At 39.0% G+C, this 24,353-nt stretch overlaps 1 protein-coding gene across 3 annotated transcripts in view; it reads left to right on the forward strand.

Annotated features, from left to right (window-relative positions):
- The window catches only part of MRPL48 (mitochondrial ribosomal protein L48), a 42,656-nt gene extending 18,693 nt beyond the window's left edge, over nt 1–23,963 (forward strand). For 2 of the 3 annotated variants that reach the window (XM_012725069.1, XM_012725070.1), the window contains 4 exons: nt 10,518–10,687; nt 19,491–19,593; nt 20,641–20,730; nt 22,009–23,963. In XM_012725069.1, the coding sequence (XP_012580523.1) occupies nt 10,518–10,687; nt 19,491–19,593; nt 20,641–20,730; nt 22,009–22,083 (438 nt within the window). In that variant the 3' untranslated portion in view covers nt 22,084–23,963. Of the gene's footprint in view, nt 1–10,517; nt 10,688–14,579; nt 14,690–19,490; nt 19,594–20,640; nt 20,731–22,008 lie in introns of those variants that run through there. The other variant, XM_012725072.1, reaches the window with a different exon arrangement.
- Nucleotides 23,964–24,353: the final 390 nt, after the last annotated feature.

The following is a 24,353-nucleotide window of genomic DNA, read 5'->3' on the forward strand; positions in this document are numbered from 1 at the left end:
CCTTGACAATTTCTGCTTGTGTAATTTCTTCATTTCTTCTTCCAAGGACTCCACATTCAGCCATATGACTTCTAATCCTTGGGAAGAAAAAAGGCATTTGCCTCAGCTCAACTTTACTTATTAATGCAGGTTTTATTCCTTTACCAGTTTGGGGGTTTTTTTGTTGTTTTTGTTTGTTTGTTTTTTAATCTCTTTCTTACATATCCTGGTTTATAACTCTAGGTGAGTTTCCTTCCCTCCATGCTTATGATCTTGTGTTTGATGCTTTCTCTCAGAAATTGGTGAGCAGAGAGAGGAAAAAGGAAGCTTCTCCTGAGTGACAACATGGGGGTGAGAGCAAACCCTGGGTTCCCGGATCTCTTATAGTACAGGCCCTGCTTCCCTCTCAGTGATTGCTCTCTGCACCTTGTGCAGTTTATTTCCTCATGTACCCACTACCTCTCTCTCTCATGCTCTGTGCTTTTACACATGCTCTTTCCCCTCTATGACATGAGGCCTTTCTTTTCCCTCCTTCTCATCCTATAAAATGCAGCTTGATTGTGGCAGTGAGTGATCACATTTCAGAGCATATCTCTGTACCTATCACTGTTTCTCAATGTATAAGTCTCATTATTCCCTCCAGGCTCTGCATCATTCTGTTAAATTTAAAAGCTTAACATTGGAGTGATTTTTATTGTAGAAATAAAAATAATTTAGTCTTTCACACTTGTGTAGTGGTAGGTCATATCACCCAAGCCCACTTATTTCAGCTATTTCCCAGCCTCCAGTCTTGGGGTAATAGTAGCTCAAGAATCAGAGAGTTGCCTAGAGGAAAATGTAGGAGAGTGAAATTGAGGCAATATAAATTGCTATCAGTTCATAATTGTAATGTTCTATTTTCTAGGCTCTAGGGGAAGAAAGTAAGGTATATATTTCTAACTTAAACAATTTACTTCCTCTTTATAAAATGACCTCTATGAATCACAATACCTTTTCTCTTAGAAACTTTCTGTTGTGTTTACTTTTAACACAGAGGAGGTGTCAGTTCTAACACCTGTTCATTTTGTTGTAGCACACATAGAGTAGCTCTGACAGCCCCAAGTCTGCGAGGAGATTGTGGCATAATTCCCAGAAAAACCAGCATATCAGAATCACTTTATGGTGATAGTTCTGGCTTCCTAGGACTACAAAGATTGCCTTTGCCAACCTAGTGATGGTAAGGCTAGAAATAGATTATTACGACTGGCTTAGAGAGAATTGTTTTAAAGTAACATCCATCTATTCCCTCAAGAATACCACTTGTACTCATTAAAAAAGAAAACCAGGGGCCCTCCTTGGTGGCACTACGCATTAAAGCTTAACACTATGAAATAGTCCACAGCCACTGCAGCACGAGTTCAATTCCTGGCCAGGGAGGTGACCTATGTGGTGTGGCACACCTCTTCTGAACCTCCTGCTGCTCCCCTCAGCAGTGTACTTCAGTCAGTCTGCTTGTTCTGCTCCCCGCTCTGTCTCTGGTGAATCCTCTTGCCCGTCCCACCCTTCCCTGCACCTCTGGCCTATATCCCAGTTCTTGTATGCATAAATAAATAAATCTTAAAAAAAAAAAAAAAGAAGGAAAACGATCAGCCTAGCATCTGTGTGCTGGGCATGGTTAGTGCTCAGATGACTGGGACAGTCTCTTCCTAAGAAGAGTATGAGTATACAATGTGCTAGAAAAGATAGTGCTAGAAAATGGTACTAAATACATGTGCTAAATGCTTTACTAGAGGAATGAATTAAATATCAAGAGAACAAAGACAAAGAAGCAGTTCTCCCTGAAAGGAAGTAAAGGTGTTTTGGAATTCAGCTTAACAACCATTTAGATCCTGTACCCTGCACCTAGTGTGTCAGGTGCTCACAGTGCTCTAGGACACCCAGTGCTTAGGTTCACTGGAAACACTGAGACAGTAAAGGACATAGTATTACACCTATAGAATTATAATTTTGTCTAACGCGTGGTTTTTAAAGATTTGCTTTGAAAAATCTAAGACTCAGAATAAATGACTTAACCGAGTGATTAGTAATTTCCAGAGCCAGCATTTGAACTAAGGATGGCCAGAATCTATTTAAAGTCTGTGCTATTTCCAGTTTATATAAAGTCATTATATTGAGCTTTACAATAATTGTAGGTGTTGCAGATGAAGAAATTGATACCTAGAGAGGTCATTCATTTTCATGTTGTGCTAAGCAAAAAGTGAAGATTTCAGTCTAGATTTTCTTCGGCTTTCATCTAAATCTATGCCTCTTGTCATCCCAGTCAGGGCCAGGCCTTTTGTCTAAACGCCATGTTGACTTACTTACCAAGGTAACCACTTGATCTTTCTGCACTTCTCATACCATAACCAAATCATCCAAGTCCTCAGCTATAAATTTTATTTCTAATAAAAGTTCTTAAAAGCAATAAATTTTATTTCTATCACCAGTATTTCTTGAAACTTAATATGCTCCAAGCATATTGACCTTTTCCTCTGAAGATTAGGATAATAGAATTCCTTCCCAACTTTCCCACCTTGGATAATGCAATCTGTATACTATCTGGATACTGTGTACTTCTGCAGAACTAGAAGAGAAAGCCTAGTAGCAGCAGCCAGCCATGGCTAGACAAAAAGTGGTTATCTTTGCTGTATTTTTCTGACCTTCAACAAGTTACTTCTCCTTTCTGGACCTCAACTTTCTCCTTGCATAAAGTTATAGAGAGAAAGAGGGAAAGATGAAAGTATCTTTGAAATTGCTTTGGGATTTGTAACCTCTTGTTCTAATCTGATTCCTTTCCTATCTGCTCTTGGAAAGTTTCCCAATAATCTTGTATATTAAAAAAAAAAGCATAGTAATTTATCCTATGACCATGTTAGGGGTCATAGTGCAATCCTCCAGAAACCTGAGAATGACCATCTTGGGCCCCGCCATGGTGAGTCCAGGTCAGTCAAGAGTGCCAGAGTTTGATGGTGGGCAGTAGCCATCTTCCCTGCTGCCTTTTTCCTAGCCTCCCTTCCTTCCTTACATGGCTCCTCCATGTGTAGTCAGGGTGGCCTTCCCAAAACACAGTTCTAGTTATGCACGCCCCTTGCTCAGACATCTTTAACAGTTATGAGATCTGAACTCAAGAAGTAGGAATAAAAAGGAGGGAATGGATGTAAGAAATATTGAACAGGTAAAAATATAGGAACTGCTATCTGATATTTTATGCAGTCAGCTCTTGCTAGCTATGCTGTGCCCTGGCTCAGAACTGAAATATATCAGTTGACTCCTGATGGTACGGATCACTCCAGACAGATCTAGGCTAACATGGAAAAGCAAGTGAGATGCCAAGAGGGATTCTGAATCAGCCTTCTTTTGTTGCCCTAGAGCGACACTTTTCAAAGAGCCCTTATGTTTTCCCCAGTAAAATAAGCTTCTTGGAGGCTGCAGAGAAGTTCTTACCTTCACTGAAAATTTGTAGCTTTTGCTGATTGCATTCTGACTTTAGCCTTCTTCACAGCTCACTGCAGTGCTCACTGTCATGATGAGAAGTGTGGATTGCTGCATTTGGCCATGGGTGTGGTGGGCTCTGAATAAGAAAGAAACAAGCCACTGTATCTTGATGATTTGAAAGCTGAGTGACCCTGAAATGTCCCCCAGTTTTAGGAACTTTAGTAATACAGGGGCTGTGGTGAATGATCCCCACAGTGGAGGTTAGAAGATACAGATTTTAATTCTTAGGGTCTGTACTGTCTAGCACTGTGATTTTGGGGGCGTACTTCATCTCTTTGAGCTTCACAATATTCCCATACAAAGTTAAAGAACTGGGACAAAGTCATCTCTAAATGCCTTCCTATTCTAAAATCCAAAGATAATGATTCATTGAATGTTTTCTCTCTGTCAGGTCATATACTTGATATAAAAAATATAAAAATGAAAATAGTAATGATAGTTAACATTTATTGAGTGTCTATGTGCCACAGATTGTATCATCCACTTTTTTATATGTTCATTTCCTGGAACAATGCTGTGAGAATAGGTCTGTCATTATTAATAGTAGGGGCCTTGTGAAAAGAGCAATTCTTGTCTCCATCTTCTTCCCTAAATTGGGTCCAAGCCTTCTTAAGTTAACTTGGATAGCAGCAATGTGAAGCACTCCAGATGCTCTGCCAGAAATAACTGCTGTGGCAGCCACTAGGCTATTGGCTGTTAGACAGGGATGACTTAAGGCAGCTTAATGGAGATAAGTTTGCCCTCTCCCATTTTCTTAAAAAAAAAACCTAACTTTTTACTAAATAGCAAGCCTTATTATAAATCACTAATAATTAAGAGTATGCTATTGGCTTAAGGACAAACAAGTAGTCCAAGGAAATAGAATTAAAAGTACTAAAGAGTACTGAAACATGCATATCTCTATGGATACAATATAACTACACAGATTTAATGCAATCTGTATCAAAGTTCCAATAGTATTCTTTAAGGAAATAGAGTAAATGTTACTGAATTTTGTGTAGAACCATGAATAGCCAAAAGCAACTCTGACAAGAAGAAAGGCGGCATTACACTCCCTGACTTCAAACTATACTTCAAAAGTGACATTGCAGTGTAGGGATGCTGGGACAACTGGATTGAATCACCATGTGGGGGGGAAAAAAAGACTGTGTACTCCTATTTCACATTGTACAAAAATAATCACCTAAAATGGATTATATATCTAAATGTAAATATTAAAGTAATCAAACCATGATAGGATAACATGAGAATATCATCACGATCTTAAGGCTTACAAAGATTTCTTTAACAGAGTCATAAAATAGCCATAAAAGAAAGAATAAGTAGATTGGGCTACATTAAAAATAAGAACTTCAAAAATAAAAGAAATCCTTGGGCCCTCCCTGGTGGCGCAGCGGATTAACGCACAGCACTAAGAAGCTTAAGCCAATTCCACAAGAGTTTGATCCCCGCCTGCCCCAGAGGAGATCCACATGGCGTGGCAGACCTCTCCTGATCCACCCGGTGCTCCCCTCAGCAGTGTACGTTGTCGATCTGCCTGTTCTGCTCCCTACTCTGTTCCTGGTGAATCCTCTCACCCTCCGCATCTCTGGCCTGTACCCCAGTTCTGTATGAATAAATAAATAAATCTTAAAAAAAAAAATCCAAATTGGAAAAGAAATTAAAATACTACTATTTGTAGATGACATACACAGAAAATCCTTGATTCCACAAAAAAAGTTAGAATCAGTAAATGAGTGCAATAAAGTGGCAACAAAATCAATTTACAAAAGTCTGTTGTTTGCCTGTATGCAAACTAGAGGATAAATAAAAAAAAATCCTATGTACAATCACATCCAAAAAAATTAAGTACCTACAAATCGGCAAAGGACGTGAAAATCCTATCCAACAAAAACTATAAAAGAAATAAAAGAAGACAGAAAGAAATGGAAAGATTTTCAATGCTCATGTGTTGGAAAACCTAGCATAGTTAATATGTCCATCTTACCCAAAACAATACACAGATTTAATACAGTCTGTAAAAATTCCAATAGTGCAAACATTATTGATATTTGTATAAAAACATAAAAGATCCTGAATAGCCAAAAACAACTCTGACAAGAAGGAAGGAGGTAATACACTCCCTGACTTCAAACTATACCTCAAAGCAACAGTAATCAAAACAGGACAGTAGTGAAGTAAAAATAGGCATATAGACAAATGGAATAGAATTGAGTGCCCAGAAACAAACCTCCACTTATATACATAGTTAATTTATTACAAAAGAATTAAAACATACACTGGATAAAGAAAAGTCTTTTCAACACAAAGTGTTGGGAAAATTGGTCAGCCACATGCAAAAGAATGAAACTAGATCACTATTGCACATCATAAACAAATAATTCAAAATAGATGAGAGACATAGATGCAAGACCTGAAACCAGTAAATACTTAAGAGGAGAACATAGGCAGAAACACTCCTAGACACTAACATTAGGAGTGTCTTTACAACAGCAAGGGAAACAGCCAAAAAGTAGGACATTATATTAATAACCTCCTACATAAAGAAACTGTCAATGCAAAAAGATACTCTACTGAATGGGAGAAGATATTTGCACATCATACATCTGACAAAGCGCTAATATCCATACTCTATAAAGAACTCATACAACTCAACAACGGAAGTTAAAGAACCCAATCAAAAAGTGGACAGAACATCTAAATAGATATTTCTCAGAAGACATGTAGATGGCCAACAGACACATGAAAAATTGCTCATTGTTATTTACTATCAGGAATATGCAAATAAGAACCATAATGAGATACCATCTAAGACCTGTGGGGATAGCCCTTATTAAAAAAGATCAGAAACTGCAAGTGTTGGGACTGCCATGGTGTTCTAGGGGTTATGTCTCTCAGCACTATCACCCCTAACCCATATGCTGCAGCAGACCTCTCTTATTTAGCTTGCTGCTTCCCCTTAGCAGTGTATTTCAGTAGACCTCCATGTGCTGCTCCTAACTCTGTCTCTGGTAAATCCTCTCATACCTGCACCTCTGGCCTGCCCCCCAGATCTCTGCGAAAATAAATAACATTTTTAAAATTTTTTCTTTAAAAATGAAAGAAAATGCAAGTGTTGAAGAGGGTATAAGAAAGAAGAAATCTTTGTACTCTGTCAGTGGGAATGTAGTATGGAAAACAGTATGGATATGTCTCAAAATATTAAAAATACATTTACCATGTGACCCAGCATTCCCTCCTAGCTATTTAACTGAAAAGACAATAGGACTCATGCACATTGCAGCATTATTTGCAATAGTAAGCTCTGGAAGTAACCTAAATGTCCAGTGATAGATGAGTAGTTGGTATATATCACAGAATGGGATACTCCTTAGCTATTAAATATAAAAATGAAATACAGTTACTTGTGATCCATGAAGGGAACTAGAAGTTACTGTGCTAAGCAAATTAAGTCAGAGGAGAAAGACAGATAACAGATGAATATAAAAAAAAAAAAAAAAACAAGGCAAAGAAATAGATAAAACCAAACCAAAACAAATGCTTGAAATCTGACAACTAAGGCTACCAGAAAGTATGGGGGATGAAAAAGAGGGGGGCCCAATGGACTATTTTGGAGAATTATTAAGGTTCTGGTGGAGGGAATACTGATTTATGGTGATACCATACATTTGAAGAGGTGTGAACCTATACCCCTAAAACATTCTGTATTGTAGATTGTTACTTCAATAAATATGATTTCAAAATAAACACAACTATAAAAAAGAACTCCTGCTCATAAAAATACACTATTAAAAAGTGAAAAGGAAAGCTACACAGAGGGGGAAGATATTTGCAATGTGTACATTTAACAAAAATCTTATGTAGAATATGGTAATAACTGCTCCAAATCAGTAAGAGTAAGGCAGGCAACCCAATAAAAAAATGAGAAGAGAGGGACCTCCCCGTAGTCGCAATGGGTTAAAGCACAGTGCTGGGAAGCTGGCTGCAGCCTTTTCACCAAGGGTTCAATCCCCTGCCAGGGAGGTGACTCACGTGGTGAGGCAGCCCTCTCCTGACCCGCCAGCAGCTCCAGTCAGCAGTGTATTTCATCTGTGCTCTGCTCCCCACTCTGTCTCTGGTGATTCCTCTCGTTGCGTCTGCACCTCTGGCCTGTACCCCAGTTCTGTATGAATAAGTAAATAAATCTTTAAAACAAATTTTAAAAAAGGAAAAATTCCCTATACTACTGACTCTATAACTCGGTTCTTCAGGTTATAGGCTACCCAGCAGAAATCTATACACATATTTTCTGAAAGATACATACATGAGATTTGGTAGCAGTATTACTACATAAAGGCTCCACACTCAACTCAAATTTCCATCTACAGTAAAAAGAATAAATTGTAGCATTTTCTAGAGTAATTTGAAGAGCTGTTGTTTCACCTAATACGTGATGAATCTTACAAATATAATAAATGAAAGAAGTCACCCACAAATAGAACAGAGTGTATTGCTTCATTTCCACAAATTTTGAAAACAGGCAAAATAATCCTATGGTATTAGAAGTCAGAATAGTCATTACCAACTTGGAGGGGAGGAGACTTTTGGAATGCAGCTAGTATTCTGTTTCATGTTCTACTACAGTGATTATAGAGGCATTTTCATTTGAATATTCATTGAGGTGTATACTTATCTTTCGACATGAATATTTTTGCTATATTTTTAAGCAAAAACATAGATTTAAAAATTCTAATTTTGAACTGACAAAAGGGTCACATTAAAAGTTGAAAAAATATAGAAGGGATCCCTCCCAGATGGCCCAGCAGGTTAAAGAGCAGCACTGCAAGAGAGCTGCAGCTGCTTCAGTGCCAGTTTGATCCCCACCCCAGAGGTGATCCACATGGCGCAGCAGACCTCTCCTGCCTTGAGGCTGCTCTCCTCAGCAGTGTACCTTTCAGTCTTCCTGTTCTGCTCCCCACTTTGTCTCTGGTGAACCCTCTTACCATCTCTGCGCCTCTAGCCTGTACCCCAGTTTTGTATGAATAAATAATCTTTTTTAAAAAATGAAAAAATATAGGAGGAAAATAGTTTAAAAGTTTCTGCCAGTGCTATGCTCCCAGTCACCCAGTTCCCTTATAGGCAGCCATAGTGTTTTTGTGCATTCTTTCTGAGATTTTTTTTTATATATAAGCAAATAATTAACTACGTAACAACTGCACACCACACCCAAATAAATGCACATATATCTGTTCTTTTTGTAAGTATGGTATACCTACCCTTTTTATATACACAGCAATATTCTGAAGACATTCTAGTGTTTGCTTTTATAATCTAATTTGTTTTAAGGATGTTTCCTTATCAGTACTTACTTATTCCATCTTTTAGCTCCATAATGTATTATTGTATGAATGTACATTTTTTTTAAAGATTTATTTATTTGTGCATACAGAACTGGGGTACAGGCCAGAGGCTGAGGGGCGGTGAGAGGCTTCACCAGAGACAGAGTGGGGAGCACAACAGGCAGATCGACGAAGTACACTGCTGAGGGGAGCAGCGGGCGGTCAGGAGAGGTCTGCCACACCATGTGGTCTCCTCCGGGGCAGGCAGGAATCGAACTCATGCGGAAGCAGCTTTAGATTCTCAGTGCTGTGCTTTAACCCACTGTGCCACCAGGGAGGGCCTGAATGTACATTTATTTAACAAGTCCCTCTTTTTTTTTTTTAAAGATTTGTTTTTATTTACACATACAAGAACTATGGTGGAAGTGAGTGGATTCACCAGAGAAAGAATTGGGGGAGCAAGCCAGAACTTTCCCTAACTCCCTAACTCCCTAGAGCAGATCCACTGAAACAGATTGCTGAGGGGAGCAGTGGTTGAGACAAGAGAGGTCTGCTGTTCCACATGGGTTAGCTCCCTGGAAGTGAACTCATGCCGCAGTGGTTGGTGGATAATTTGATAGTGCTGAGACTTTAACCTCTGTGCCAACAGGGAGGCCCCAACAAGGCCCTCTTTTGATAGCCCTTTAAATTAGTTTATTTCCAGTTGAGAAGCTTTCTTAATCCTGGTCTATGTTATATTTAGTATCTATTTTCTCAGACCTTATTTTAACCTTTACAGCAGCTTTCACATATTGATATGCCCTGTATATGAAAGGGAAAGATTAAAATATTTTTTCTACTCCAGTTCTTAAGAGGAAGACTGTATAAATAATTGCAGAATGTAAATGTTAGGAGGGTTGGAAGAGAATGACTGCTGAACTTTGCAATTGATTCCTTTAAGATTCTTATGAAAGCTAAGGACTCCTTCCTCAGAAAATTGTGTACACATGTAAATTTTTGCTTGTGAGTTTGGAGTTGACAGATCCCTTGAAATTCCTCTGTGGGTTCTAGATTAAGATTCTTTGATGTGAGCAGTCTTTCTGCCCCTGAGCCTATGCAGGTGCTTCCTTCCACCTACTCTCTCTCTCTCTCTCTGCAGGGCAGCAGCCTCCTCCCTGTCCTTGACCTCTGCCATTCAGGGGCTTCTCTTCGCTGACCTCCCTCAGCAGAGGCAGTTTCAGCAGAGGCCTGCCCGTGACCTTGCAGGCCTCTCTCAGCAAACCTGTCCCTTTTAGAGCAGCTCTGTCTGCTTGCTTCTATGCAAGCGTCCTTCTCTCTTCTGTCCCTTTTCTATTAAACCTGACCCTTAAATATATATGACGTCTCTGTGTTGAGAATCTTACCACATGCCACTGAAAAGGGTGCTCTTGAGAAACCTTTCCCAGAGTGATTTGTTTCTTTTATGTATATAATCTCAACTATTTAAAACATGTGTTCATGTTAAAGTAATGCTATCCCCTCTCATTTCATTGGCAGATGTCAAAGTCCAAACTGATAAGGGAAATTGCCCATTCTTTCCCAGGAGAATGTCAGTTTGTAGTAGGGTAAACTTGGAGAAAAATGGTGAACAAATTTATTTGAAAGACTGATTCACTGACAAAATGGACTATTAGAATTTATTGTATAATACTTTGATTCACTTTCTTTCTCTATTTGTTTTCTGCTTAGCCCAAGAAGAAGAGGGGAAAAGTGGAAGTGAGACCCATTAATTTGGGGACCGATTATGAATATGGAGTTCTAAATGTTCACCTGACTGCATATGACATGGCCTTGGCAGAGAGTTATGCCCAGTATGTTCACAACCTCTGCAACCATCTCTCCATTAAAGTTGAGGAAAGGTATGAAGAATGCTTTTGCTCGTGTTAATGGTGTGGGTAGAATGCTTTCTTTTCTGTTACTGTTATTAAATGAGGTTTTGAGACATAACTTATATACAGCAAAATTCATTCTTTTTAGGTATATAGTTGCCACAATCACAGTTTCACTTATAGGTGTAATATTGGGAAACTGCACAACAGTGGTAGTGGGGAGACCAACTTGAAGGCAGACCATAGATCTGAGGCATGGGGTGGGGGGGAGTAAAAGAAGTGGTCAAAATGGGAGGGAAGAACACAGGAACTGTAGAGATGGTCTACAGGTGCTGTGGTGGGAGGATTATGGGTACTATACCTGAGGGGGGGAATCAAATGTTCTAACAAAAATGAACAATGTAAGAAAATGAAAAATAAATATAAAAAACTGTAAGGGAGGAGAACTAACATTTACTGCTACTCCAGAAAGTTCTCTTGTGTCTATATGTAGTCAGTCTGCTCTCTGGTCTCAAGTCCCTGGCAGCCACTAATTAATTTTCTGTTGTTTTAACTTTTTCAGAACATACTTGCTTTGATGGCATGTCTATTCAAATCTTTTGCCCATTTTTGTTATTGGGTTATCTTACTGTGGAATTATGAAAAGTTTATCATCTATTTTTGGATACCAGTTCTTTTTCAATCTGTATTTTGCAAATATTTTCCCCCAGTCTATGACATAGTTTTTGGTCTTTTTACCAAGGTATTTTTGAACAGAAGCATTTGTTGGTTTGTTGAAATTCAGTCTATCAATTTCTTCTTTTATTGTTTATGCTTTTTTGTGTCATATCTAAGAAATCTTTATATCACAAAGATACTTATGTTTTCTTCTAGAAGTTCTATAAATTTAAGTTTTACTTTCAGGTTTATGGTCATTTTGAAGTTTGGTTTTTTGGGTTTTTTTTTGGTATGTGATATGAAATATAGGTCAATGTTATTATTATTTTGCCTATACATATTTAGTATTCCAGCCCCATTTATTTGAAAAGATTTTCTTTCTCCATTGAATTGTTGTAGTACCTTTGTTGAAACTCAATTGACCATATGTATGTAATCTGTTTTCAACTCTATTTTGGTACATTGATCTGTATAATTCTGCTACACCAGTACTACATAATCTTAATTGTTATTATTTGGTTATTAACATTACTGCTTCTTTTTTTCTCAGTATTTGGCTATTGTAGATCTTTAGGTTTTCCATAAAAGTCTAAGGATTAGTTTATCAATTCCTACAGAAAGGAGCCTGATTGTACTTTGTAACATATGTTCTTGTTTATTCTGTTTCTGCTGATCCATTGACATAGTATGTCTGCCCACTTGTTTAGATATTCTTTGCCTGTTCTACTTTTCATTTACTCTTTGGATTTGTTGGAAAACTGTAAGGGAGGAGAATTAACATTTACTGCTACTCCAGGCCTTTACATATATTATCACAGTGTTTGAGAAAGTGTGGGAAGTCCTATGGTTTGCCTTAAATAACATTAAATCACATGGTGAGAAATTTCTTACCTTTTAAATTCTCAACCTAATTATGTCAAGTAGAAATTCTGGTGTGGTGCTAGTATGTCCTTAACAACATTCTAGCACTTCCTATTTTTATAATAGAGAGGAGACCTCAGGTTCAGAGTCCTGGGCAAGCACTAGTATCTAATACAATTTTATAACATCATTTTGTTTTCACTCTATGTTTTTACTAAGGTAACATTGGTTTACAACGTTGCTTGTGATTTAGAGGTATAGGATCTCCCCCTTCTGATGTTACCACCCCACCCCACCACCAAAGCACCTGTGATCTTCACCCCATTCCTTGTGCACCCTCACCAGTGCTTTATTCTCTCCCCCTCCTTAGCCTTCTGATAGTCTCAGTTCTACATCAGATTTCTAGGGTTTGTTACTGGTTTGGTTTTACCTGACCTTTGTCTTGTACATCCATATTGCATATATAAGTGATACCATCTGATATTTGTCTCCCTCCTTCTGACTTATTTTACTTAGCATTATTCCCTCCAATTCCATTCATGTTGTGGCAAATAGCAAGAATTTTTTTTTTTTTACAACTGAGTATATGGACTGCAACACCCTAACCTCCTTAACGTTTTTTATCTTTGTATTTATTTTTGACTTACTATTTATGGCAACTAATATAGCTTTTCTATTTATAGGAGCATATTTGGGTATAATTTATAGCCAATAAAATTCACCCTTTAAGTAATTAGTTTTTATGAGTTTTCACGAATACCATTATCATCAAAAAGTAAATACTATGATAGTCAAGTTAGAGAACATTTCCTTCATCCCAAGATGTCCTCTCCTATGTTTATACTTTGTTCCTCCCCACACTTCCAGTCCCTGGGAGCTAATGTTCTATTTTTCATCCCTTTAATTTTTGTCTTTTCTAGAATGTCATATAAATGGAATTGTAGAGTGTTTTTCCTTTTGAGACTGACTTGTTTCAGTTAGGATAATGTACTTGGGCTTCATCTATATTATTGCCAATATCACGTAGTTTATTTCTTTTTTATTGCTGAGGAACATCTCACTGAGTGTACCACAGTTTGTTTATCCTTTCACTTGCTGAAGGATATTTTTGTTGTTTTCAGTTTGGAACAGTAATGAAAAAAGATGCTATAAACATACAGGTGTTTGTGAGAAGAACATAAATTTTCATTTCTCTAAGAGTGAGATCACTGCCTCAGATGTTAAGAGTAGTATATATTTAAATTTATAAAAAATTGTCAAACTGCTTTCCAGAGTGGCCATCTCATTTTACTTTCTCACTAGCAATATGAATTCCAGTTGTTCCACATCTCAGGTTTCCTTTTAAGATTAATTTTTAAAGTGAGTTGATTTAAAATATATATTTAATAAATAATAGTTTGAGTGGTTTGCCATTGTAGCAAAGTAATACAAGCATGGTATGGCACTATGACAAAACTAAACTTTTTTAGTCATTAGTTATTAATATACAACCATTTTACCTGTGAAGAAACCAAGTCACAGAAAGGCCAAAAGTCACAGAATCAATAAGTTGTCTGGACTTAACCCAGTTTGGTCTTGCTGCGCTATTTTTAACTAAAAAGAGCCTTATTTTATCCTTAAACCAAATTTGAACTCTTGAACTTTATAACTAGATTATAACTGTGTTCAGCATGCTTTCTAGAAAACTGTGTAATAAACTGACTGTAGCTCTCACAGCTGATAGTACTTCAAGTGTTTCAGACCTAATGATGTGCTTTATCTTTCTGTAATGCCCCAGAGTGTTGGTTGCTCAGTCAGCACTTGACACATACTTCTGTCATGCCAGTTTGTGCTTCAGGCCTTAGTGATCTGCTCATGTGTCAGCTCCCAACCCCTCTGACTAAATGTATTCTGTGTTCTTTATTTCTTCAGCAGCTAGCTACAGGCCTGCCATAAGAGAAATATTAAGCTATGATTAAAAGAATGAGAGGTTTTGATTATGACTGCACAGTCCAGTTGTGTAGTGTACATTTCCTAAAATTTGATGAAAGTGTTTGTAATTGACTAATTAAAAAACTTTTGGTTCTCTTTTTGATGTATAGTAGATATGGTGACTGAAGGGAACTGAGGTGAATGACCCTGCATTTAGGGAATATGTATGTGTACATAATATGGAAAGTGACAAGTGAAAGAGAGAGTTTAAGGAGGTAGAGTAGTATAATGGAAATTAGAGCCATGTTTCTCAAAGTGCCAAGCTTGAGGATATCAGGAACTTACGCCAGAATGTACAGTAATGCTTTGCTTTCTTAAGCAAAAAAGCCTTGCTATTGAAAGAAAAATATTGGCTGAAATGGAGAGCGTGTTTAGTAGCTATGGTACACTTCCTGTCATCTACTAGATTTTTTTTTTTTTTTTTGCTCACCAGCAACTTGTCTGTGGACCACATTTTAAGCAACAAGCAGTTAAGAATACAAATTCTGGGGCCCTCCCTGATGGCGCAGCGGGTTAAAGCACTGCACCAAGAAGCTTAAGCCACTTCCGCATGAGTTCGATCCCTGCCTGCCCCAGAGGTGATCCACATGAGGTGGCATACCTCTCCTAGCCCACCTGCTGCTCCCCTCAGCAGTGTACGTTGTCGATCTGCCTGTTCTGCTCCCCACTCTGTTCCTGGTGAATCCTCTCACCCTTTGCATCTCTGGCCTGTACCTCAGTTCTGTATAAATAAATAAATCTTTAAAAAAAAAAAAAGAATACAAACTCTGGATTCACACTGTCTGCTTTCACTAGTTCCAATAGTTCCATAGTTACAATATGAACCTGGGAAATACTGAATCTCTTTCCTCCTCTATAAAGTGGGGATGATAATATTCCTATTTGTTTGAGTTCCAAAAATTAAATAAAATAGTATATGATAACACTTAACAGAGAGACTGGCACATTTTAGCACTTTGTAAACACTATTATTGAGGGATTAGGCGAAGCTTCTCAGAAGATGTAGTAGCAAAGAAGTATTAAATGTGATCATACTGTGGATCAAGTCCCTGGAATAGTGTTGTAAGTTTAAAAAGACTTAAGGCCCTCCCTGGTGGTGCACTGGGTTAAAGCACAGCACTAAGAAGCTTAAGCCACTTCCACATGAGTTCGATCCTGGCCTGCCTGGGAGGGACCACATGGGGAGGGACCACATTGCACGGCAGACCTCTTCTGACCCGCCTGCTGCTCCCCTCAGCAGTGTACTTCGTAGATCTGCCTGTTCTGCTCCCCACTCTGTCTCTGGTGAAGCCTCTCATTGCCCCTACATCTCTGGCCTATACCCCAGTTCTGTATGCACAAATAAAGTAAATCTTTAAAAAATAATGCTTTGCCACCTGGGTAGTGTTCTGAAGAAAAAAAAAGACTTTAAAAGATACTGTTTTTATAACCCCACTGTAGAAACCTGATTGCATTTCTTGCACATAATGGCAGGAAGACAGGTTGAACAACGACTGTCAGCCAGCCATCAACAACAGAATGGGTGATATGCTGCTTTTTGGTAAATATTCTTTTACTTAGTTCTAACAAATAACTCACATATAGTGGATCAAAGCATCACATTTGCCACCAGACTGTGTTTTACCTGCCCCTGCTGCAGTCTCATTGTGTGATACTTGTTAATTTACTTTTAGTCTGTTTATATCCTGGTTTCCTCATCTGATAACAATAAAAGTATCCATCTAAAAAAGCTATAGAAAAAATTGGGGAGTTAATATATTTAAAGCACTTAACACCTATGCCCAGCAACTCTTAGCTGCTATTATTTTCCATTGTTATTACTAATACAATGGAACTTGCTTATGATCATATATCTGTAAATGGAAGGTCTGTATTTGAACTCACCCCTCCACCCCCCCAAGTCTTAACACCCTCCATCTGGTTCTCCACAAAATTTTTCTAGTATGGAAATACAATCATGTCATTCTCATGCTTAAAGTCCTTCCATGTCTTCCTGTTCCTTTACATTCAAAATAAAAATTCCTCACATGACTTGCATGGCCAGGCCCTTGCCTCTTTCGTCTTAACTCACACTTGTTTTTCCCTCTTCCTCTTGCTCCAGTTACTGTCTTTGCTTTTTTGGTTTTTTTGCTCCACCTTATATATACTTTCTAAAGCTTAAAGTATGCTTCCCTCTTCACCCCTACTTTTTTCTTATTTTCAACTTGAATGCCCCTTCTTCAGATGACCTCATTAATTTAGGTTCTTATGCTAACATATTTAGGAGAAGTAAAGAATATGTAGCCTCTTTTTTTTATATAACACCCATTCCTTATCCTTGTAATTACTGGACAATTTTGCTTCTGTAAGGCCAGTACCGTTTCTGTCTTCATCATCAGCCTAACCAGTTGCTGACATATAGTAAGCCCTGAATAAATATGAATTCTAATAAGCGTGGACATGATTCCTAGAACAAGAGAATGGGTGATATGCTGCTTTTTTGTGGTCTTTCCTCGCTCTTTGCTTCACATAGCACAGAGCATAAAGAGAGACTCATTTTCAGCTACTCTCTTCTCTGCATTGATTGAGGTTTCCAGATTATCATATGAGGCATTCTCACTGCTCAGTTTTTTCAGAGATGAAATGATTTTCTTTTCTTCTGATTTTCATTTCATCTTGATCTATTTTCCCCTGGGAGTGGGAAGGAGGAGGTAGGGCTCTGACCTTGAGATGGAATTGGGCTAGCTTTTGTTCTATAAATGGTCTGCATTGCTGCGCTGCAACTCACAGAGAAAGAAGAGGCCTCTCCTGCTGGTCCCCTCATTTGCCCACAATCCCTCAGTGAGGACTGCCTGGAGAGACGGAATCTTGCTCATCTGGGAGCAGCTTCCAAGCCTGAAGCTGATCCCAGCCCCTGTGCTTTGTGGAGGGTAAAAGAATCACTCTGGGAGGTTATACTTACCTATTTTTTAAAAATACATTTACATTGGCCCTCCCTGGTGGCGCAGCGGGTTAAAGCACAGCACTCAGAAGCTTGAGCCACTTCCTCATGAGTTCGATCCCGGCCTGCCCCTGAGGAGATCCACATGGCCAGGCAGACCTCTCCTGACTCGCCCACCGCTCCCCTCAGCGGTGTACTTTGTAGATCTGCCTGTTCTGATCCCCACTCTGTCTCTGGTGAATCCTCTCACCCTCCGCATCTCTGGCCTGTACCCCAGTTCTGTATGAATAAATAAATAAATCTTTAAAAAAAATACATTTACATTAAAAATGCACAGATTCTAAGTTCCTCAGCATCCCAGAGGACCCCTTTATGTCCCACCCCAGGCAGTGATTGTTATGTTCATTTTTGGTTGACTCTTGATAGTCAATTATTTCATTTTTCCCCTTTTATTTTTACTATCTGATCATCCAATTATGTTGGGGTTTTTGTTTTTCTCAGAAAATTTAGACAGTACAGAAAAGTATAGATACTAAAGAAAAATTATCTATATTCTTTTACTATTCAGAGGTCTATGCTACTTCACAGTTACCTGAGTTCCCAGCAATTCTTTATCAAACTATGTCTGACTTTTTGAGACAGTTTGAGAGCCTCTCATGCCTCCTTGCATTTGTAGATAGTTATACTTTCTTGGAATGCCCTCTAAGCAAATACTAATGCTCATTCCTTCCCTCTTCATAAATAAAGCACCACCTCACCTGTGAAGTCTTCACCGTGTCCCCTTCTGTCCCTTTTGTCCCCATAATGTTCAGAACATACCTGTTATTGCCTTTGTCTCACTGTAGTACAGATGTCTGTGTACTTCTTTTTTCTCTCGGTGAATTCCTTTAAAGCATAGACTGCATATTGCCCTCTAGACAGAACAACAAAATCTTGCTAAAGTAACTGTTGAAGAATAAAATAATGCTCATTAGCAGAAATGGTAACTCCAGCTTTCATTAGTTTATCAGCAGAATGCCAGAAAGGAAAAATAGAATTTTAGAGTTCATTTTTACTTTTCTGGAAGCTTAAACATAGTTACTTTATACTCTCCCATTACTAGTAATGAATGTCATTTTTTTTTTCTTATGTAAGGAAGCTATGACCAAATTTGAGTTGGAAGAAATCAGAGAGTGTGCTAAAAAGTGGAAAGGGAGATTATTTAGGGTGGTTGCTTGGAAGAGTTTGTAATACCTAGTATTTACTTACTGTTCATAGGATCAAGGGAACTGACATTTGTGGGTATTTTATGCCAGGCAAATTCCCATGTAATCTGATTTAATTATTGCTACAACTCTATGAACTAGGTATTATTATTATCATCTTTATAGCTGAGGAACTAAGACTTAAAGAAATAATCAAGGTCAAATAGGTTGTAAGTGACAAAACCAACATTTACATCCAGAATGGACTGTCATGTCTCTAAATCCATTTTGATTATACCAAATTTACTTTTGTAGAGCTCCCCCTGTAGAGAACCAGGCCTGCTGCTATTATTAATGAAACTGCATAGTATGAGAAGTGAGGAATTCTATTGTAATTATTATTATTCCATTTAGCTTCATCTTAATGAACTTTCTGATAAAATATATACAGTGGTAAAGCCGCATTTTTTGTGTAGCCATCAGTCCTACATCACCACACCTGACTGTTTAGTGCAGATTCTAGTCCCTTTTATTTGTGAATAAACTGAGACCAGGAGGAGTGACTTGCCTAGCTAAAGAGTGCTTATGTGTTGGAGGTCCAAGGTTTTACTCCTGGTCCAGCTTTCTTTTTACTACATCTTATAGCTCTGCTGAAGTTGATTGTTATAAGCGTAGACTCTAAAAGTTTTCAACTTGGGGACACTCAGCAAGGTCTGGAGATAATTCTGACTGTCGCCATTTGGAGGACACTGCTGGCATCTGGTTGGAAGTGTTAGGAAGATGTTATCATGGGCCAACCACCACAGCAAAGGATCCTCTGGTCTTAAAATGTCGATAGTGCTGAGGTTGAGAAATACTCATAGAACCGTTGGGTTTCATGCTTCAGTTCTCCAGAAGAGGTGAAATACTCAAAGTTGTCATACCAAGTACCTTGTAACAGACTTGATTCTTATACATTGGCTGTTCTTCAATATCAACAAATACTTATTAATCACAAAGTCTTATTCTGAGTGTTATATTAGGTATGACTGGGGGTACTGAAAGACATTAGACATGATACATCACTGCAGGGACTTTAGAGAACTCTACAGAATGTTTAAGAAGATCTGGTTACTTTGCTCCTGGATGTGAAGAGCCTTAGATTCCAGGAGCAGCTGCAGTAGTGGCTGTACCCAAGGACTACTTTGGGTGAAGTGGTGTGGCTTACTACCCTCCTTAATAACGGGTTCATTCTTTCCAGTTATGCTATGCCCACGAAAACCATGGAGGTGTTGCGACTCCAGGACCAAGGCAACAAAATGTTCGTGGACTCAATTCTTACCACTCATGAGCGAGTAATTCAGGTAGATACTCTGGGAGAAACTTGAAATGTATTTGCTTCTCCTGGTTCTTCTCTGTCATGCCCTACTCTTCCTTTTGCCAGGGTTCGGTACTTGATCCATTCATCTCTGCTAATGTAATACCTTCCCTCCGTGCTATCTCATTCTTTCCCCTGACTTCACTGAGCAGATAACCCCCAGCTATATATCTCCAGTTCTGACCTCTTAACTGAGCTTCAATCTTGGCATGCAGTTACCTACTAGATGTCTCTGTTGGGATGTTTTTAGAGGTGCCCTACACTCTGTGTATAGAAAACTAATACTGCTGTTCCTCTTTTTCTATAATCCTCCCCACTATTGAGCCTAAAACTTGACTGTTCTTTGCCATCTGATATCCATTCACTTAGTAAGTTTTGTAGCTTTTTCCCCAAAAAATCTCTCAGATTCATACATTTGCCTTACTTTTATACCAGGGGGATATTGTTTTTGTGCTTCCACATTTCACTGAATATTATTTCTTCTGCTTTGAATCCTCTGTGGTCCCAGCCTAGCGCTCCCTCCCCCCACCACACACACACACACACACACAGTACTGTTAAATTCTGTAAAATACTATAAAACAGCTTACTCCTGTTTTTCTTCAAGATTCCACCCAGATACTAACTCTTCTAGAAGATTTCTGTGACTGCCCCTGATTAAGTAGATTTTTCTCTTATAGTTTTCCACAATCCCTGCATGCCCCAGTTCTACCCCAGGTCTGCATTCTCAGCACAGGGTCTGACAGCAGTCAGTTCCTAGGCTACATGGGTTGAATCAGAAAGTCATCCTGGACTTGAGAACTGTTGGTCCAGTTATGATACCTATTGTTTGTAAAAGCATGGCCAACCCAACAACCAGAGGCCTTGGCAAGAGAAATCCTATAAAGCTGGGCCCAGAAACCAAGTGTGAGCGTCATTATTCCAACCAAGAGCCCTATGGCGCTGCTGGAGTTGACATTTGAGCCCATGTTGTGTCCACCCAATTACCTCACTTCCAATATCCTCTCTTACAGCATCTTCTTTCTTTTTCCAGATAAGTGGTTTGAGTGCTACATTTGCAGAGATTTTCTTGGAAATAATCCACAGCAATCTTCCTGAAGGTGTCAGATTGTCAGTGAAGGAGGTAGGTGTTAGTTTAAGAAGAGACTCCCCTGGTGGTCCACCTGTGCTGAAAATATGAATGAGTATGTAAACAACCTGACTTCAGAAACAGAAATGTGGATTAATTTAGTCCAGATAATAATTAGGAAATATGTGCAAACTGGTATTGCCATGGTAATTATTCTGACACTTCCCAGGCATCAAGGATGATGCTTAATGGACTATAGGAACTGACCTCATCATAGCTTCCTGATGTTGGACTTGAGCCTATTATATTCACAAATGCCCTTCAGGCAGTGTGTAGCAGAAAGAACATGATTTAGGATCACATATAGTATAATTAATGAGAACACAAATAGAACAATGTATTTAGGGAGAAGATACCTGGATATTCGAATCTTAACTATCTTGACTGAATATTTTCAGTGAAGAATGCCTGTCAGAGGAAGTTTAGGAGGGTCTCCCTGGTGGCACAGGGGGTTAAGTCTTACACTATGACACTATCCACAGCCACTGCAGCAGCACGAGTTTGATTCCTGGCCAGGGAGGTGACCCAAATAACACAGCAGGCCTCTCCCCTCTTGCTTGTTGCTCCCCTTATCAGTGTATTTCAGTAGATCTACCTGTTCTGTTCCCCACTCTGTCACTGGTGAATCCTTTCACCCCCTGCACCTCTGGCCTCCCCCCACCCCTGCTAGTGTATGCATAACCATAAATAAATCTTAAAAAAAAAAAAAAAAAAGGAAGTTTGGCATGGACAATATAAGAACTTTAGCCTAAATACTGAATATCTGGGGCCATTTGCCAAGATGATCCTTATTATGATAGCTATATCAAGTCCTCTATGCCATTTGTTTCATCCAGCACCCTTTGTTCTGAGTCTGTGCTAGTTAAAATCTCTTCTTGTTACTTGGGTTTCAGGTAGTTCTGTGTACAGGGAGAAAATTTGCTGGTCATGTTGGCATGAAATGTTCCAGTCCCTGTTTCCTATATTGTAAATGAAGAATTTTTGTTCTCTCTCTCTTTTTTAAAGTGATTCTATTGTGATAGTTGTAGCATTTTGACATTAAGTCTTTATATATCTGTCTTCTCTCACCAGACTTTAAGTTCATTTAAGACAGTGAAGAAGTTTAATTCAACTTTGAATCCCCAGTACCTAATTAAATCTGGTACATAGTAGACAATCAATAAAAGTTACCTGAATCTAAGTCATCCTCTAAGAACTGGGTGGTAGATTCTCTATTGATGCTGTGCATGTAAGTGCTGTAGTTCCCACTTACTTTCTTTTTCTTCTTCCTAGCACACTGAAGAAGACTTCAAAGGAAGGTTCAAAGCTCGGCCAGAATTGGAAGAACTGTTGTCTAAGCTGAACTAGCTCATTGCAAGTCTTTTCACAATAGCACTGGTGATACTGAGTGCCAAGGGGAAGTTTCTTGGCTGGTCAAAGTTAAGCAGGAGACTCATACTCATCCCCACATCCTAGAATGACCCCTCTCTTTTGTGAAGGAATACCTGCCAATTGTCACACTTTCTTTTGAAACAGCCCTACGTATCCTCCATCTAATTAAAAATGTGCTGATGATGGGGTGTGTTTGTGAGAAATCGCCTGTGGAATATCTTTATCCAGTAGATTGTTTTCTCTTTACTTGGTGCTTTGACACAAAAACCTTTTCCCCCTCAGTATTTCTCCAATTATGATGAAGTCATCCCTTAAAGCAATATGGTACATAGTCATTTAGTGAAGGGTTATAACATAAATAAATTTTATGGGTTGAAGGCTTGGGAGTGTATGTGGAAATCTTTATTTATGAAGAAACTCTAGATAAAATAAGGGTCTGGCCATGGGTAGTTGGTGGTGCCCTGTAGCTATTTCTAGAGGGGTCTTAGGTGCTGAGGTTTTACCACACCAACCAGCAAGTCCCAGATTCCAGCTTGGGGTGTGAGAAATTCAACTCAAATTCTGACTGTATACCTGGAGTTTGTGTTGGATTCCACAGGTTAAAGGCTCAGTCTCCTAAGACTGTGCAACTCCTGCTTCCAACCCACCAACCAGCTATGGACCAGAGGTCACCATGGTGCCCAGGTGTCCGACTTCAGGTGTCTGTCCCAAGCCCCAGATTATTGCCTGTGCTTATGACGAAAATACATCAGAGTCCCAGGATATCCACCTCACATTCACTGAATTTGCTAGATGGACACACTGAACTCAGGAAACCCATTTACTTATCCCTGATTTATTATAAAAGTTAGTAACTGAAAAATACAAATTTAAAATGTAAGAGATGCAAGGCAAGAGATGCTGGGGAAAAGGCATCTTCGTGTGTTCAGCAACCTGATAGTTCTTTGAAGCCACTTTTTTCTGATCTTTTATGGAGGCTTCGCTACATAGGCACGAATGATGGAATCATTAGTCATAGGTAATTGAACTCCACTTCTAACCCCTCTTTCCTCTCAGGAAATCAGAGTGGATTGAAAGTCCCTTGTCTGTTCCTTGGTTTCCCAGGCATCTAGCTCCTCTCTCCTTTTGGTGTTTTCCAAAAGTTACCTTCTTTAACCTAACAAGAGACCTTTAGAAGTCAACTCTTAAGACCTTATAAGAGAAGCTCTGTGAACTAAATCCTAAATGCCTTTGTATTCTGAAATTTATTGAGGTGAGATTCCCATACAACAAAATTAACCATTTTAAAGCAAAAAATTCAGTGGTATTTAATACATTGATAATGCTGTACAACTATTACAACTGTTACTCACCTGAGAGCTCTAGATGTAGTTGTATTTAGCAAGACTTTAGAGACTCCTGCGTGAGGGTACCAGTGCAGGACGGCAGAATTAGCCTGGTTTTGCAAAAGGATTTAGGAGATATTTAAAGGGTAGATCCACAAGGCAGGGTGGAGGAGAGCCATTTATTCTAGGTTGAGCTATGCCAGGAGTTACACTCTTGACCTTCTCCCACAGAAGTTGTAGATAATCATTAGTCCAGGTTAGTACCTTATGGTCAGTTGGTGAGCCAAAATGAACAGGGCTTACCAGTCCATGATTTAGTTCACCTGTTCAAACAGTCTGGGCCAATTCATCCTACTGGCTCACAATGTCTTTTACCCAAGCTAGCTCACAACTACCACCTCCTTTTGGTTCTACAATCACATGCCTGTGATTATAAATAAAGGCTTATTAGAACAGAGCCATGCTCCTTCTCTTATGTTATGACTGTGACTGGGCCTTCCCTGGTGGTGCAGTGGGTTAAAGTGTAGCACTTCGAAGCTAGCCAAAGCCTCTTTGGCATGAGTTCGATCCCCACCCAGGGAGGTGACCTACATGGCCAGCAGATCTCTCCTGTCTTGCCCTCTGCTCCCCTCAGCAGTGTACTTTGTCAACCTGCCTGTTCTGCCCCCACTCTGTCCTGGTGAATCCTCTCACTGCCCCTGCACGTCTGGCTTGTATCCCAGTTCTGTATGTAAAAATAAATAAATCTTTTAAAAAAGAATTTTCCAGTGGAGATAGATTTGGTAGAATTGCTCACTGCTGTGTCTTGTTGAGAGAAGATAAGCGAGCAGCAACTAATGGATTAGTCAACATGGGGTGGTAGTGACATAAGCATAAAGAGTTGAAAGGGATCCTCTTTGGTGGCTTAAGAGTTAAGACTCA

The sequence above is a fragment of the Condylura cristata genome, unplaced genomic scaffold (genome assembly GCF_000260355.1).
Source record: "Condylura cristata isolate star-nosed mole 26May11 unplaced genomic scaffold, ConCri1.0 scaffold00015, whole genome shotgun sequence".
NCBI lineage: Eukaryota > Metazoa > Chordata > Mammalia > Eulipotyphla > Talpidae > Condylura > Condylura cristata.